Below are 15,987 nucleotides of genomic sequence, written 5' to 3'. Positions count from 1 at the left end.
GAGCACAGGCCTGGGAGTTCAAGGGCCTGGGTTCTAATCCCAGTTCCATCATTTGTCCTCTGTGTGATCTTGGGCAAGTCATTTAACTATTCTACTCCTCATTTTCCTCATCTGTAAAATGGAGATGCAGGATCTGTACTCTGAGTTATAGAGAGGTTAAGTGACTTTCCCAAGGTCACACAGCATGCAAGTATTAGAGCCAGCATTAGAGCTCAGGTCCTCTGACTCCCAGGCTCCATGCTCTTTCCACTACATCTCACTGCTTCACAGACTACTTCCCTTTACCAAATGAGACACACAGTAAGGCAGAGAATAGGTGTTGAAAAAAATGGAGGTCAAGAGAAGTTAAGTAATTTTCTCAAGAACATAGAGCAGACAAGTGGCAGAGCTGGGATTATTTATTATGATTCCTATTATTATTATTATTATACTTGTTAGGCACTTACTATGTGCCAAACACTGTACTAAGCCCTGGGGTAGATACAAGAAACCCCCAAACAGGACTCACAGTCAAAGGAGGAAGGAGTAAGATTTAATCCCCATTTTACAGATGAGGGAACTGAGTCACAGAAAAGTTAAGTTCATTCATCCAGTCACATTTATTGAGCCCTCACTGTGTGCAGAGCACTGTATTAAGTGCTTGGAGAGTACAATGCAACAATAAACTGACACATTCCCTGCTCCCAACGAGATGATTTGCCCAAGGTCTCACAGCAGACAGGCAGCGGAGGTGGGATTAGAACCCAGGTCCTCAGATTCTTAGGCCCACGCACTTTCCATTTGACCACACTCCTCTTTCTCCTACTACAACAAGTACCTATCTTGCCTTACATCATAGAGTCATCTCTGACCCACAGCGACGCCGCGGACACATCTCTCCCAGAAAGCCCCACCTCCAACTGCAGTCGCTCTGGCACTGTATCCTTAGAATTTTGGTAAAAATATGGAAGTGGTTCACCATCATCTCCTTATGCACAGTAACCTGAGTCTCCTCCCTCGATTCTCTCCCATAGTGCTGCTCCCCAGCACTGGTGAGTTTTGACTTGGGGCAGATGGCCTTCCACTTGCTAGCCACTGGCCAAGCTAGGAATGGAATGGTTAGGCCTCTGCTTGACTCTCCCTCCCATAATCAAGACTGGTAGAGGACTGGGAACTCTCCAGGTGTGACCCTGAGAGGGGACTATGAGTACTGCTCTTACTATTTATTACCACTACCATTATTATTGGTATTATTACTCCTTTTCCTCTTAATATTATTGTTACTCTCATGACGATGACTACCAGTACCATGTCTAGCCCCTAAGAGCCCCGTTAGAGAATTGCAGGGGCACATTAGGGTAGAGTCCATGTTAGAGGCAAGATTGCCGTGGAATAATAATAATAATAATAATGGTATTTGTTAAGCACTTACTATGTGCAGAGCACTGTTCTAAGTGCTGGGGTAGATACAGGATAATCAGGTTGTCCCACGTGAGACTCACAGTCTTCATCCCCATTTTACAGATGAGGTAACTGAGATACAGAGAAGTTGTGACTTACCCACAGTCATACCACTAACAAGTGGCAGAGTTGGAATTCGAACCCATGACCTCTGACTCCCAAGCCCATGCTCTTTCCATTAAGCCTCGCTGAAGTTTAGCAGCCTCCCAGAAAACCCTTTGGGCTGGGGTGCAAGGGAAATATACAAGGGAAGAAATATATTTTCCCATTTGTATTCGTTGTAAATCAGCAGAGACACTGTCCACCCTCTTTTCCTCCTATACAAGGGGGAGAATCAGTTTGATCAATGATTGAGCCTACTTTTGAATTTAGTTGGATCTTTTTTTTTCAGAAGAGTTTTAAAAAGTTATTGAAACAAAAAGACTGTATAGCACCCTATACCTCTGCATGCAGTTCCCACCGCTCTGCAACATCAGTACTAGCAAAATACATAATTGTGTTTCTAACCCAGAGATTTCACCCTTACTTTTTTATTTCTTTCAAATCCACTTTTATGATACTGAACTTTGAAGTTGGAGAGTGCCTGAGTATCAGAAGAATGGATTTCATTTCGGAGCACCCCTATGGCTTTCAACACATCTAAGTGTAGACTGTTTGTATTCTGCTTTAATTAAAGAAAAAACTGACCCCTTCACCCTTTGTAGTGGCACAGATCCGCTGCCATGTAAAGAGATTCATAAAGGTAAATTTTATTTCATTCTCCATCAACACCGACTCATGAAAATACAACACATATTTTCAGGAATTTCTATGAAGGTTTCCAGGAGTAAACAATTCGCTTTAAAACTGTAATCATTCATTTGGAAAATCAATCACATCTAGAGGATATAAGAAATAGGAAGGAAAATTTAGGATGTTCAATTTTCTGACAACAATTTTCATCAGATAAGGCAATATTTGCTTTGTAAAAGTCATCATACTCTGTATATGAGAACATTTGATAAGATTGTTTATATCTTATTGCATCTACTAGTCAGAGTCACTGGTGTTATAGAATACTAATAATACTAAAATAATAATAATAATAATAATAGTAGCGGTATTTGTTAGGCACTTACTGTGTGTAAAGCATTGTACTACACACTAGGTTGTTACAAAACATTGAGTTGGACACTGTTCCTGTCATTCATTCAATTGTATTTATTGAGTGCTTACTGTATGCAGAGCATTATACTAAGCACTTGGAAAATACAATTCAGCAACAAATAGAAACAATCCCTACCCAACAATGGGTTCACAGTCTAGAAGAATAATGATGGTATTTGTTAAGTGCTTACTATGTGCCAATCACTGTTCTAAGCACTGGGGTAGATACAAGATAATCAGGTTGTCCTATGTGGGGCTCACAGTCTTAATCCCCATTTTACAGATGCAGTGAATGAGGAACAGAGAAGTTAAGCGACTTGCTCAAAGTCACACAGCTGATAAGTGGCAGAGCCAGGATTAGAAGCCATGATCTCTGACTCTCAAGCCCAGCCTCCACTAAGCCATGCTATCCCACATGGGTCTCACAATCATAATCCCCATTTTACAGATGAGGTAACAGGCACAGAGAAGTGAAGTGACTTGCCAAGCTCACACAGCAGACAAGGGTGAGAGACTTCACAGTTAATAACGTGAACTATCTCAAGCAGGACAAATTAAAGACAACTTAGTCCTGACATCCCTGATTAGATTTCTTCACAATATTTTCCATTTCAAAACACGTGACTTTCATAAATTTTCAACATTATCTCATCAGCCTTGTCGTTGACCTGTCTGCCTCATGTCTCTCCCCATTCCGCCCCTTCACTCTGATGGCCAGATCATTTTTCCTTAAAAGCATTCAGTCCACATCTCCCCAGTACTCAACAACCTCCAGTGGTGGCCTGTCCACCTCCGCATTAAACATCAGCTTTAAAGCACTCAGTGAACTCTTCCCCTCCTACTTTATCTACTACAATCTAAGTTAAGCACCATGCTCCTCGAACTTCAACCTACTCCCGTTCCTTGATCTTGTCTATCTCGCTTTTGACCCATTCCCCACATCCTCCCTCCCTTCTGGAACTCCCTTCTCCTTCATGAGAATTAGCATGGCCTAGTTAGTAGAAAGAGTATGGTCTTGGGATTCAGAAAACCTGGATTCTAATCCTGGCTCTGCCACTTCCATGATGAGTGACCTTGGGCAAAACACAACTTCTGGTGCTTCAGATATCTCATCTGTAAAATGGGAATTAAATCCTCCTCCCTCCAACTTAGACTGTGAACCTCACGTGGGACAGGGACTGTGTCCAGCCTCATAAATTGTATCCACCCAAGTGCTTAGAACAGTGCTTGACACAGGGTAATCACTTAGCAAGTACCATTAAGAAACTGACAGTCCACCACTCTTGCCACCTTCAAAGCCTTTCTAAAATCTACTCCAGAGGCTTTTCCTGACTTTCCCTACTTTGTCTCTCTTCTGTTTCACCTAGACACTTGATTTTGTACCTTTAAAGCACTTGATATTCACCCACCCTCAGCCCACAGCACTTATGTTCGTATCCAAATTTATTTTAATGTCCACCTTCACCATATCCATCATATTTATGATGCTGTGTGCAGAGCACTATACTAAGTGCTTAGAAAGCAAAATTCAGAAACTGAAACAATCCCTGCCCAGTAATGGTCTCACAGTCTAGTAGACAATGGGCTACACTGCCTGCTCTGTTGTACTCTCCTAAGCACTTAGTCCAGTCCTCTGCGCACAGTGAAGATTCAATAAATACCACTGACTGAAAGAGTCAATGACGTCATTTAGGCTGGATCTTCACCTAACTTTAGGGGCATTTTTTTAATTTTTAGGGGCATTTAGGGGCAGTTCTCCTATTGAAGCTTCTTTCTGATACCATATTCTTTTCTTGGCAACTGGACTTTAATGCAAGATTACAAGTCTTGTGTACTAGTACATAGAGGGCAGCATGACCTATGTAGGATTTATAAATCTTAGTAGCTTAGGCAAGTTTTTTTTACAGGAAAATATCACCCTGAGATATTGTTATGAGATATACCTTTGGCAGTCTCTTTTCTCTTACAAAAATTTTACCCACTGCTTAAATCAAAAACAAAGCACTGGTTATATAATGAGGAGGTCTATATACTCCATTCTTCAATGATCCAGAACACTACTCAGTGTGAACATGCTTTAGATGAGGTAATTTGTTAAAAAAAGAATACTCTTCTGAACTCTGCCATCAGAATTGTTTAGTCATAGCATCTTTTACTTCCAGAAAAATCTGTTATGGCAAAATGTTTTTCTAATCATAGTCACAATTGATCATATCCATATTAGCTAATGGATTGTATACTATTTTCAAAGATGGGCAACCCTATATGAAGGGTTTTATAGATTTTTCTTTTTTTTAGAAGGCAATATTTAAATACAGGGATAATTCAGTGGTCTATTAAATTAATATGCAGCCAGTGCTTATATATCTCTAAGTCTGAATTTTGCAAATTTATCCAAGTTATTTTTTCTTGTAAATTCAATTACCTGGCTCTTGACTACTTTTCCATTGGAGGGCAGTTGAGGAAGGGAGATAAAGCCAAATGCAGTGGGTTTGAATTTTTCTGCTCATTAATAGCTCATGTGAAGGTAGATTGGGAGAAGAGGTTGAAACCAGTCGCTAAAGTGAAATCATGTTTTCATTTATCCAGGTTCTGCCTCTCTCTGTTAGCACTGGTAATTGATAATTGGCAGAATAGTGTAAATATTTATTCTTCCTGGAGCTTCCTGTTACTTGGGTGAAAATTACATGATTGCTGGAAATACATGTAGAATTATTTGATGCAAATCAGCTTTTTTATGGAATTTTAATTAGTATTTTATGTATTGCCAGGAATGTGGTGCAATTTAGAGTATATCATTTTTCCCATTTTCATTTCCCATTTGTAGTATCTGCAGCAAAAACTTTCCCAGATGAATTGCAAAAACGAGCAAATGCTGATGTCCTCTCCACCAACACAGAAGAAATGGTGCCCAGCAATCCTTCTGACAGATATTTAAGACAGAAGAAAAGCAATAAAGTTGAACATGATGCATTTCTGGGTTCAAGCCTGACACCTGAGAGAACCTCATATCTGTTTAATACAGATTTTGATCCTTCTTCCTCTAGATCAAGAACTTACCAAAATACTGAAGAATACCTGAAATTTAGCAATTTGAAAGACAGTGCTAATGTAGAAATTCCAGAACTTTCAAAGCCATCAAAGGTAACGTTATAGTATGCTTAATTATTTTTGGAAAGGCTCAGTTCTCTTAAAAATTATATTAAAGAAATTTATTGTTAATATTTGTGAGTACACAATTACAACAGAATACGCAATAATGATATTCACTACCAGCTTAGGGACTCAATTAGAAATGCTGGTACAAATGATATTGAATATATGACCTGAAATTAAATGATGGCTAAAATATTTCTTTGTAATTATATGGTATTTCAGGAAAACTGCAAATGTAGATCACTATCTCTTTCTATATGTTATTTTCTCACATATCTAGATAGATAAATTGTCCCAAATTGATGAAATTCAGTTTCATAACTTAAAAACTATGATGCATGAATTGCTTCTTATTAGAACTATATTGATATGGATCTGCACTATTAGATTTCTAATAAATTTACTCAAAAAAAAGATAAAGCAGCTTGGCCTATTGGAAAGAGCAAGAACCAGGGAGTCAGAGGACCTGTATTCTACTCCTGACTTTGCAAATTGCTTTTCTGTGACATTGGGCAAATCCCTCAACTTCTCTTTTCCAGTTTCCTCAACAGTACAAGGAGGACAGGGACTCTCTCCAATCTCCAGTTATTTTGTATCTATCCCAGCACCTGATCCCTAGTAAACACTTAACAAATACTATAAAAATATATTCCTTTGTGCTGTTAGTATCTCTGAAACTAGTACATAATATTAGGCATACTAGTACGCCTGCAATCTGTCGGCATTCAACAAATCAATCAATCTTTTTTTCTTGAGCACTTACTGTATGCTGAGCACTCTTGGGAGAGTACAATACAATATAGTAAACGTGACCCCTGCCCTCAAGGATTTTGTAATCTAATGGTCCCTCATTCGCACTTGTCCCACCGTTAACCCCTGGCCCACATCCTACCACTGTCCTGGGAATGCCCTCCCTCCTCACCTCTGCCAAACTAACTCTCTTCCCCTCTTCAAAGCCCTACTGAGAGCTCACCTCCTCCAGGAGGCTTCCCACCTCCCTTCTCCATTCCCCCTACTCTCTTCCTTTGCTCTTTCCCCTTCCCCTCCCCAAAGCAGGTGTGCATATTTGTATATATTATTTATTCCTCTATTTATTTTGTTAATGATGTGTATAGATCTATGATTCTAGTTATCTTGATGATATTGACACCAGACTACTTGTTTTGTTTTGTTGTCTGTCTCCCCCGTTTAGACTGTGAGCCTGTTGTTGGGCAGGGATTGTCTCTATCTGTTGCCGAATTGTACATTCCAAGAGCGTAGTACAGTGCTCGGCATATAGTAAGTGCTCAATAAATAAGATTAAATGAATTAATGAATGAATAATGAGTAAGACAGACAGGAGTTTTATTTCAGAGTTATTTGGATGTATAGGGCCATGCTGTCATTCAAGCTATTGGTAGCTACATCTGCGGTAGATCAGTTGAGATGCTTCAAATTCCCCAGCCTCAATCTGGCCCCCTAATTAATGCCGGGATTAAGAGAGAAGCAAAAGGAAGACAACCAAAGAAGAAAAAGTGAGAAGTGAAAGGAAGATCTCTCACTGTGTGCACTCCAAGTGAGACAGGAACTGTGTCTAACCTGATTGCCTTGTATCTATTCCAGCACTTAGTACAGTTCTTGGCACATACTAAGTGTTTAACTAATGCCATTAAGAAAATAAAAGTATTTATTTTGTTTGGCTAAATGGATAATTCCCTGCCTGGCCACTTAGAACTGCACGCAGTAAGCATGCAGTAAGCACTCAATAAATGTAATTGAATGACTGAATGAACTAGACCTTTTCACAGAATACGGTAGAAAGTGTTTCTTCAGGACCATAACAATGAACAGTCTTTACCCATGTTGTACATTTCACTTTTTAGGTATTACAAGAAATAGCCCTTAGAAGAAAACCTGTATCTGACCAGTATCAAGGACTCGAAAGATTCTTTCTTGCTGGTGCAACCTCTGTGAAAGGAAGAACCAGCCCATTTCTTTCAGGTGGTTCAGAATGCTGCTCTCCCAACACTACAATTACATTTACAGGTATTATTTTTAAAAAAAATCATAAAAGGATACATTTCATAGAGGCCATTCTTGTTCCCACTTTTCAGGTAGAAAAAGGAAGGAATCAACATTTTGCCTACTTGCCTGACATAAATTGAGAAGCAGCATGGCTTAGTGGATAGCGCACGGCCTTGGGAGCCAGAGGTAGTGGGTTCTAATCCCAGCCCCTCCGCTTGTCAGCTGTATGACTTTGGGCCTGTCACTTAACCTCTCTGTGCCTCAGTTACTTCATCTGTAAAATGGGGATTAAGACTGTGAGCCCCGTGTGGGACAATCTCATTACCCTGTATCTACCCCAATGCTTGGAACAGTGCTTGGCATATAGTAAGCGCTTAGCAAATACCATTATTAATATTATTATTATTATAAATTTTTAACTCATCCTGGATGAGTGAGTGATGACATTTTAAAAAATATCTAAATAAATTAATAGAATTTAATGAGCACTTGCTCTGTGTAGGGCACTCTACTAAATATTTGAGGGAGTACAATAGTTAGTAGACATAAACCATTGTCCTCAACGGTTTACAGTGGGAGAGAAGACACTAAAATAAATTACAGGTAAATGGAAGCAGTAGAATATGAAGACCAGTCAATCAATCAATTCATGGTATTTATTGAGCACTTGCTGTACACTCTATTAAGAACTTAAGGGAGTAGAATAAAGATATGTAGAAATGTTATGGGTGTGGAAAGGGTGACGTAGTCGATAGAGCACGAACCTGGGAGTCAGAAGGTCATGGGTTCTAATCCCGATTTTCTGCGGCCACTTGTCTGCTGCATGGCCTTGGGCAAGTCACTTCATTTCTTTGTGCCTCATCTACCTCATCTGTAAAATGAAGATTGAGACTGCGTGCGCTATATGGGACAGGGACTATATCCAACCAATTGGCTTGTATCCACCCCAGCGTTTAGTACAGTGTCTGGCACATAGTAAGCACTTAATGAATACCAGAATTATTATTACTATTTAAGTGGAGTGGAAGTAGCAGTTCCGGGAATGGGGAGATGAGGTATTAATTGTGGAAAACTTCCTGGAGGAAGAGATATGATATCAGAAAGGCCTTGAAGATGGGGAAAAAAGTGGTGAAACAATTCATTATGGAGTTGTGATGCAATTATCAGTCACTGGTAATTTCGAGGGCTTCCTGGGTGCAGACCCATATATTAAATGCTTGGGAGAGTACACTACAGCAGAGTTAGTAGGCATGTTTCCTGCCCAATACACTACGAGAATGATTGCAGAAGAAGGGGGGGCATTCTGGGAGAGATGTGTCCATGATGTCACTATGGGTCACTGAAAGCAGCAGTGATGTCTACCCCCAAGGGAAAGTTTTTGTGTCTACCACCTGCCTGTATTCTTTCACAGCACTTAGTAGAGTGGCCTGCAATCAGTAAGCATCTAAGAAATGCTATTACTACTACTGTATTGTACTCTTCCACGTGCATATGCAGTGTTGTGCACATTGGTAGTGCTCAAAGAATGAAATGGATGGACCACAACTGGTCATGTGAAAAGGTGGGGATGTCAAGAAGTGAACTGAAGTGGAGATAGTCAGGAATGAGAGATTTGAAGTGTAAAGGATCTGATGGGAGCCGGGTAGTTCATGCTGAGTTTGCTGCCCTCTTACCCCAACCCCTGAGGCTCAGGAGACCATGAGCCTCCACTACCTTTGCCCTATGAGGGCATGATTTCAACTCCCGGCACCGATGCTTTGATGAAGCAGATGATAATGGTTAAGGTTGAGGTCCACAGTCAAGGTGGTGAGCCGGCAGAGGAAGTAGTGAGAAGGCCTGTCTGGTAATGTTTTGATTTTTTTTTAAACTATGTCTAGGAAGACTTCTTTTTCACTTGCCCACAATGAAGATGGCTGCCCAAATGGGCTGTTTTAGAAGTGAAGGTGAAGGCTGGAGATCTGTTGAGCCAAGCTCTGTTCTAAGCACTGGGGTAGATGCAAGTTAATCAGTTTAGACATAGTCCCTGTCCCACACGGGGCTTACACTCTTAATCCCCATTTTACAGATGAGGTAATCGGGGCCCAGAGAAGTGAAATGACTTGTTCAAGGCCACACAATAGACTTGTGGAGGAGCTGGGATTAAAACCCAGGTCCTAATGAGTCCCAGGCCCATGCTCTGCTCCTCTAATATGTGACCCCTTTCTGCCATGCTTGATAGTGGCTGTCAGGGCCCAAGACTAGAATCCTCATCTCCAGTCCATTCCCATGTTGGGCCACAATCTGTATAATTGGTTGCCTAGCAACCCCAAGGAACCAGAGCTCTTCAAACACAAGGGCTTACAACGAGCGTCCCCTACCAGCCTGACTGTTAGCAGGGAATACATATACTGACAATGCGTTTGTGCAAAAGGAACAGCTCATAGTGGGCTAGAGCAGCTAACTCTGAGCATGACTAGCCTGTAAGCTTGTCATGGGCAGGCAATGTCTCTGTTTTTATTGTACTCTCTCAAGTGCTCAGTATAGTGCTCTGCTCGGTAAATACATTGACTGACATGAAAGACTGGGGGTCAGGTGGGGTTGTATGCATTCATTTACTAGTACTTATTGAGCACTTACTACATGCAGAGCACTGTACTAAGCACTTGGAATGTACAGTTGGGCAACAGATAGAGACAATCCCTGCCCAATGACAGGCTCGCAGTCTAAATGGGGGAGACAGACAGCAGAGCAAAACAGAACAAAGCAAAAACAAGACATCACCAAGATAAATAGAATCAAGGAGATATACACCTCATTAACAAAATAAATAGGGTAATAAATAATGTATACAAATGAACACAGTGCTGAGGGGAAGGGGGAAGAGCAGAGGGTTTGGGGAGGGGAGGGAGAGCAGAAGGAAAGGGAGGATCAGTCTGGGAAGGCATCCTGGAGGAGGTGAGCTCTCAGTAGGGCTTTGAAGAGGGGAAGAGAGTTAGTTTGGTGGATGTGAGGAGGGAGGGCATTCCAGGACAGCAGTAGGAAGTGGGCCAGTGGTCAATGACAGGATAGGCGTAAACGGGGGACAGTGAGGAAGTGAGTGGCAGAGGAGCGGAGTGTATGGGGTGGGCAGTAGAAAGAGAGAAGGGAGGTGAGGTAGGAGGGGGCAAGGGGATGGAGAGCTTTGAAGCCAAGAGTGTGGAGTTTTTGTTTCATGCACATGTTGATGGGCAACCACTGGAGGTTTTGGAGAAGGGGAGTGACATGCCCAGAGTGTATCTGTAGGAAGATGATCCAGGTGGCGGAATGAAGAATAGACTGGAGTGGGGAGAGACAGAGGGAAGGGAGATCAGAGAGGAGGCTGACACAATAATCCAGTTGGAATATTATGAGAGCTTGTACCAACACAATAGCTGTTTGGATGGAGGGTAAAGGGCGGATCTTGACGATATTGTGAAGGTGAAACTGGCAGGTATTGGTGACAGATTGGATGTGTGGGGTGAATGAGAGAGCTGAGTCAAGGACGACACCAAAGTTGGGGGCCTGTCAGACAGGAAGGATGGTCATGCCGTCCACAGAGATGGAAGTCAGGGAGAGGACAGGGTTTGGGAGGGAAGATAGGGAGCTCAGTTTTAGACATGTTGAATTCTAGGTGGTGGGCAGACATCCAGATGGAGATGTCCTGGAGGAAGGAGGAGATATGAGCCTGGAGGGAGGAGGAGAGAACAGGGGAGGAGATATAGATTTGGGTGTCCTCTGCATAGAGATGATAGTTGAAGCCATGGGAGCAAATGAGTTCACCAAGGGAGTGAGTGCAGATGGAGAATAGAAGAGGGCCAAGAACTGACTCTTGAGGAACCCCTACAGTTAGTGGATGGGAGGGGGAGGAGGAGCCCGCAAAGGAGACTGAGAATGAACGGCTAGAAAGACAAGAGGAGAACCAGGAGAAGACAGAGTCCGTGAAGCCAAGGTGATATAAATTGTGGAGGAGAAGGGGATGCCTGACAGTGTCAAAGGCAGCCGAGAGGTCGCGGAGAATTAGGATAGGGTAGGAGTCATTGGATTTGGCAAGAAGGAGGTCATGGGTGACCTTTGAGAGGCAGTCTCAGTGGGGTGGAGAGGATGGAAGCCAGATTGGAGGGGGTCCAGGAGAGAGTTGGAGTTGAGGAATTCAAGGCAGCAAGTGTAGATGAAAGGAAGGGTAGGAGGGAGATGGGATGATAAATGGAAGGGGAAGTGGGGTTGAGAGAGGGGCTTTTTTAGGATGGGGGAGACATGGGCATGTTTGAAGTCAGAGGGGAAGAAGCCATTGGAGAGTGAGTGGTTAAAGATAGAGGTTAAGGAGGGGAGAAGGGCAGGGGCGATAGTTTTCATAAGGTGAGCGGGAATGGGGTCCAAAGCACAGGTGGAGGGGTTGGCACTTGTGAGGAGGGAGGAGATCTCCTCTGAGCATACTGCAGGTAAGGATGGGAAAGTAGGGGAGAAGGTTGGGAGCGGGGGAGATGGAGAAGGGGGAGGGGTGACCTTGGGGACCTCAGACCTGATAGTGTTAATTTTCATAATGAAGTAAGTGGCTAGATCGTTGGGGGTGAGGGATGGGGTGGGAGGGAGGAACAGGGGTTGTATAACTGAGGGGCTGCTAGTGATCCCACTAAAGGCCACTAACCTTTACTTAATTTAGTAGGGAGAACAAGGGATATGAGGGGGCTATGGACAGAAAGGATGGTGGGGAATATTGGAGAGAGCACACTCAGTTGAGTGAAATGATCCGAGGCTGTGGTTTAGTGGGGTGATATTCACAGAGGGACTGCAGAGGGATGGAGCTGAGTTCTCAGGGCAGAACTGGAAAGTTTGACTCGTACTTCGAAAGAGGGAAGGATGGGTAAAGAGTTCAAGTGCAACCTGATGGCCTGGAGGGATCCAGAAATCAGAGATCACTGTGGAAGGAGAGAACAGGGATAGTTAAACCGAAGCAGAACAACAGGTCCAGGAGGAAAGGTTAAACACAGTGTGGTTCTCAAGCCTGCTGAGGTGAAGCTTCTAAGGACAACAGGAACTGCTTTTGAATCTCTCGGCTAGGGTTTTTATGAGGATCCTGACTGTCTCGTTTGGAAATCTCTAAGGACTAGGCCTGGAAATGAGTGGAATGGCAAGGGCAGGGCAGAGTGATTAAATAGGGGAGAGCATCCAAGTTATCAGGGAAATACATTGCAATGATCTCCTAGACTTGGGAGGCCACACAGGTAAGCCACCTCTCTCCATGTTTTGCTATTTTTATTCTTTGACTTCCATGTCCATCCACTGGCATAGCCTGGAAAGGTGGGTGGGAAGTTCTGGAGGTGCATGCTTTCCCTCCTCCATAATTTCTGGTTCATGTGCAGGAGACTATGTCATTCTCAACTATTTTATTTTTTCCCCACTATGATGGTCTTATAACTGTGCCTCTTCTTCGGGCACTTTATGACAAGAACAGTTGTCATCTAGGAATTGTATAATAATGATAATAATCATAACGATAATAGTACTTGTTAAGTGCTAACTATCTGCCAGACACTGTACTAAGTTGTTGTGGTGGATAAAAGCAAATCAGGCTGGACACAGTCCATGTCCCACATGGAGCTCACAGTCTTCATCCCCATTTTACAGCACCCTTCTGCTTCAACTGTGTACTTGGATCTCTGACTTTGGAAATCACCCCAGCCCAAGAACCTAAGTTCAGATCCTTATGTTCTGCTGCTTCTCTTATCTGAGTTCATTTTAATACCCATCCCCCTTAGGAGTCTGTAAACTCCTTGAGGGTGGGATCGATATGACTGTTTTGTATTCATTCATTCATTCATTCAATCATATTTATTGAGCGCTTACTGCCTGCACAGCACTCTACTAAGCACTTGGAAAGTACAATTCGGCAATAGATAGAGTCAATCCCTATCCAACAACGTGCTCACAGTTGTGAAATGGGAAGAGAGACAACAAAACAAAACAAGTAGTCAGGCATCAGTAGAATCAAAATAAATATATAGAATTCTAGATTTATACACATCATTAATAAAATAAATAGAATAATAAATATGTATATATATACACTAGTGCTGTGGGGCAGGGAGGGGGTAGAGCAGAGGGTGGGAGAAGGGGCACTGAGGGAATTGGGAGAGTATTGGTCTCTCCCAAGTGCTTAGTACAGAGAAGCAGCGTGGCTCAGTGGAAAGAGCCCGAGCTTGAGAGTCAGAGGTCATGGGTTCTAATCCCTACTCCACCACTTATCAGCTGTATGACCTTGGGCAAGTCACTTAACTTCTCTGTTCCTCAGTTACCTTATCTGCAAAATGGGGATTAAGACTCTGTGCCCCATGTGGGCCAACCTGATTACCTTGTATCCCTCCCAGTGCTTGGAACAGTGCTTGGCACATAGTAAGCGCTTAACAAATGCCATTATTATTATTATTTTTATTATTATTACAGTACCCTGCACACAGCACTCAATTCATTTCATTGATTGACTGATTGGTCATCTCAGGCCAGGCAAGGCTGCGCACCCTGAAGAAGGAGACGGATGAAGCTCACAAATGAGGATGCTGGATGCATATTGTCTCGGGGAAGTCTATCTGCATCGGCTCATTGGTTTGCTGTTAAATGGTTGCTGGGTTCAGGCCCGTAGGTAGAAGGAACTGTTTGATAGTACTGTGCCATTCTCTGAAATGTCCACCTCCACCTGCCTCTGGCGGCCTATTTTCAGAGTCCAATCCTGTCTATCTCTATGGAAGGATAAAGGCATATTTTTATTACTGTTGTTTTGTTAATTTTTCATCCCTTGTTTCTGCTTCTTGCCTGCTTTTCTGCAAAGCAATTGAAAAGACCCCCAACTCCCTCCCTGTCCCCTGACACTTACCAAACTACTTTAAAGGTCGCATCGGCCAGTCACTCAGTCGTATTTACAGTGTGCAGAGCACCATGCTAAGCACCTGGAAGAATACAATATAGTAATGTAACAGACACAATTCCTGCCCACAATGATCTTACAGTCTAGACAGGGAGACAGACATTAATATAACTAAATAAATAGATATGGACATAAACGCTGTCGGGCTGGAAGTGGGGGGGGATGAATAAAGGGAGCAAGTCGGGGCGATGCAAAAGTGTCAGAAAAGGAAAAGAGGGCTTAGTCAGGGAAGGCCTCTTGGAGGAGATGGGCCTTCAATAAGGCTATGAAGGGGGCGAGAATAATCTGTCAGATACGAGGAGTGAGGGTGTTCCAGTCCAAAGTCAGGAGATGGGTGAGAGATCAGCAGTGAGATGGATGAGATAGAGGTACAGTAGGAAAGTTAGCGTTAGAGGTGCGAAGTATGAGTGAGGAAACACATTGTGGGTGAGAGCACAACGATGACTCCGATTGACTCAGATCGTGTCTTCTTTGGCACAGGTTGCCCTCATTGCCCCTGCCCACTGCCTCACAGCTTCTGACTCTGGGTCCAGGGAGGTAGGGCGAGAGAGTTTGGGTGAGTCACTACAGATTCACCACTGCTCTACAAATGACAAGTGCAAATCTCGATGGCGATGCATACTGCCTTGCCCTGCTCAACCATTGGTGGAAGCAGAGCTTACTCTAAATTGCAAGGAGTCGGAAAAGGTGTTCTACTGTATTTCCATGGGCACGGTCTACAAGTAAACAAAAACTATTCTGTCAATGACACACTTTGACATAGTGGATAGAGCACCGACCTGGGAATCAAAAGGGCACGGGTTCTAATCCCAGCTCCACCACTTGTCTGCTGTGTGGCCTTGGGCAAGCTACTTCACTTCTCTGTGCCTCAGTTGCCTCATCTGTAAAATGGGGATTCAGACTGAGAGGCCCATGCAGGACAGGGACTGTGTCCAACCCGATTTCCTTGTATCCACCCCAGTGCTTAATACGCTGCCTGGCCATAGTAAACGCTAAACAAAAACCACCATTATTATTATTAATCTTCCCATCTCTTTACCAGAGGATAACTCAGTTATCTTTGCTCAGAGAAGATATTGTTGGAACAGTAAGTTTCAACCATGCTCACTGTGCAATTCTGTCACCCGATCAAATCACAGCAGACACAGTTGGTAGTCACAATTCAGCCCATAAATTATGGCACCAAGCAGCAATACAGATGCTCACGCAGACATGCCCAATTTGTTAAAGAATCATTTAAGCACTAAGAGAACACCAGGTACCCAGTGTGTTCCCTTGTTTTATTTCCAAGCTCACCATGAAACCAAGTGGAAAGATAAAAGGGA

The 15,987-nt window shown here is 42.9% G+C and overlaps 1 protein-coding gene and 1 non-coding gene across 4 annotated transcripts in view; one reads left to right on the top strand and one right to left on the bottom strand.

Annotated features, from left to right (window-relative positions):
- The window catches only part of ZBBX (zinc finger B-box domain containing), a 106,150-nt gene that overhangs the window by 70,719 nt on the left and 19,444 nt on the right, over positions 1-15,987 (top strand). For all 3 annotated transcript variants that reach the window (XM_039913274.1, XM_029067858.2, XM_039913275.1), the window contains 3 exons: positions 2,013-2,182; positions 5,414-5,730; positions 7,605-7,767. In XM_039913274.1, coding sequence (XP_039769208.1) covers positions 2,013-2,182; positions 5,414-5,730; positions 7,605-7,767 — 650 coding nt within the window. The remainder of the gene's footprint in view (positions 1-2,012; positions 2,183-5,413; positions 5,731-7,604; positions 7,768-15,987) is intronic.
- On the bottom strand, positions 1,042-1,179 carry LOC114817262. Its single transcript, XR_003765115.1, has one exon. It is a non-coding gene; the product is annotated as a small nucleolar RNA SNORA7 (small nucleolar RNA).

This window comes from Ornithorhynchus anatinus, chromosome 1 (assembly GCF_004115215.2).
Source record: "Ornithorhynchus anatinus isolate Pmale09 chromosome 1, mOrnAna1.pri.v4, whole genome shotgun sequence".
NCBI lineage: Eukaryota > Metazoa > Chordata > Mammalia > Monotremata > Ornithorhynchidae > Ornithorhynchus > Ornithorhynchus anatinus.
Note: the sequence above shows the minus strand (reverse complement) of the source record. Positions and strands in the feature narration are given on the sequence as shown.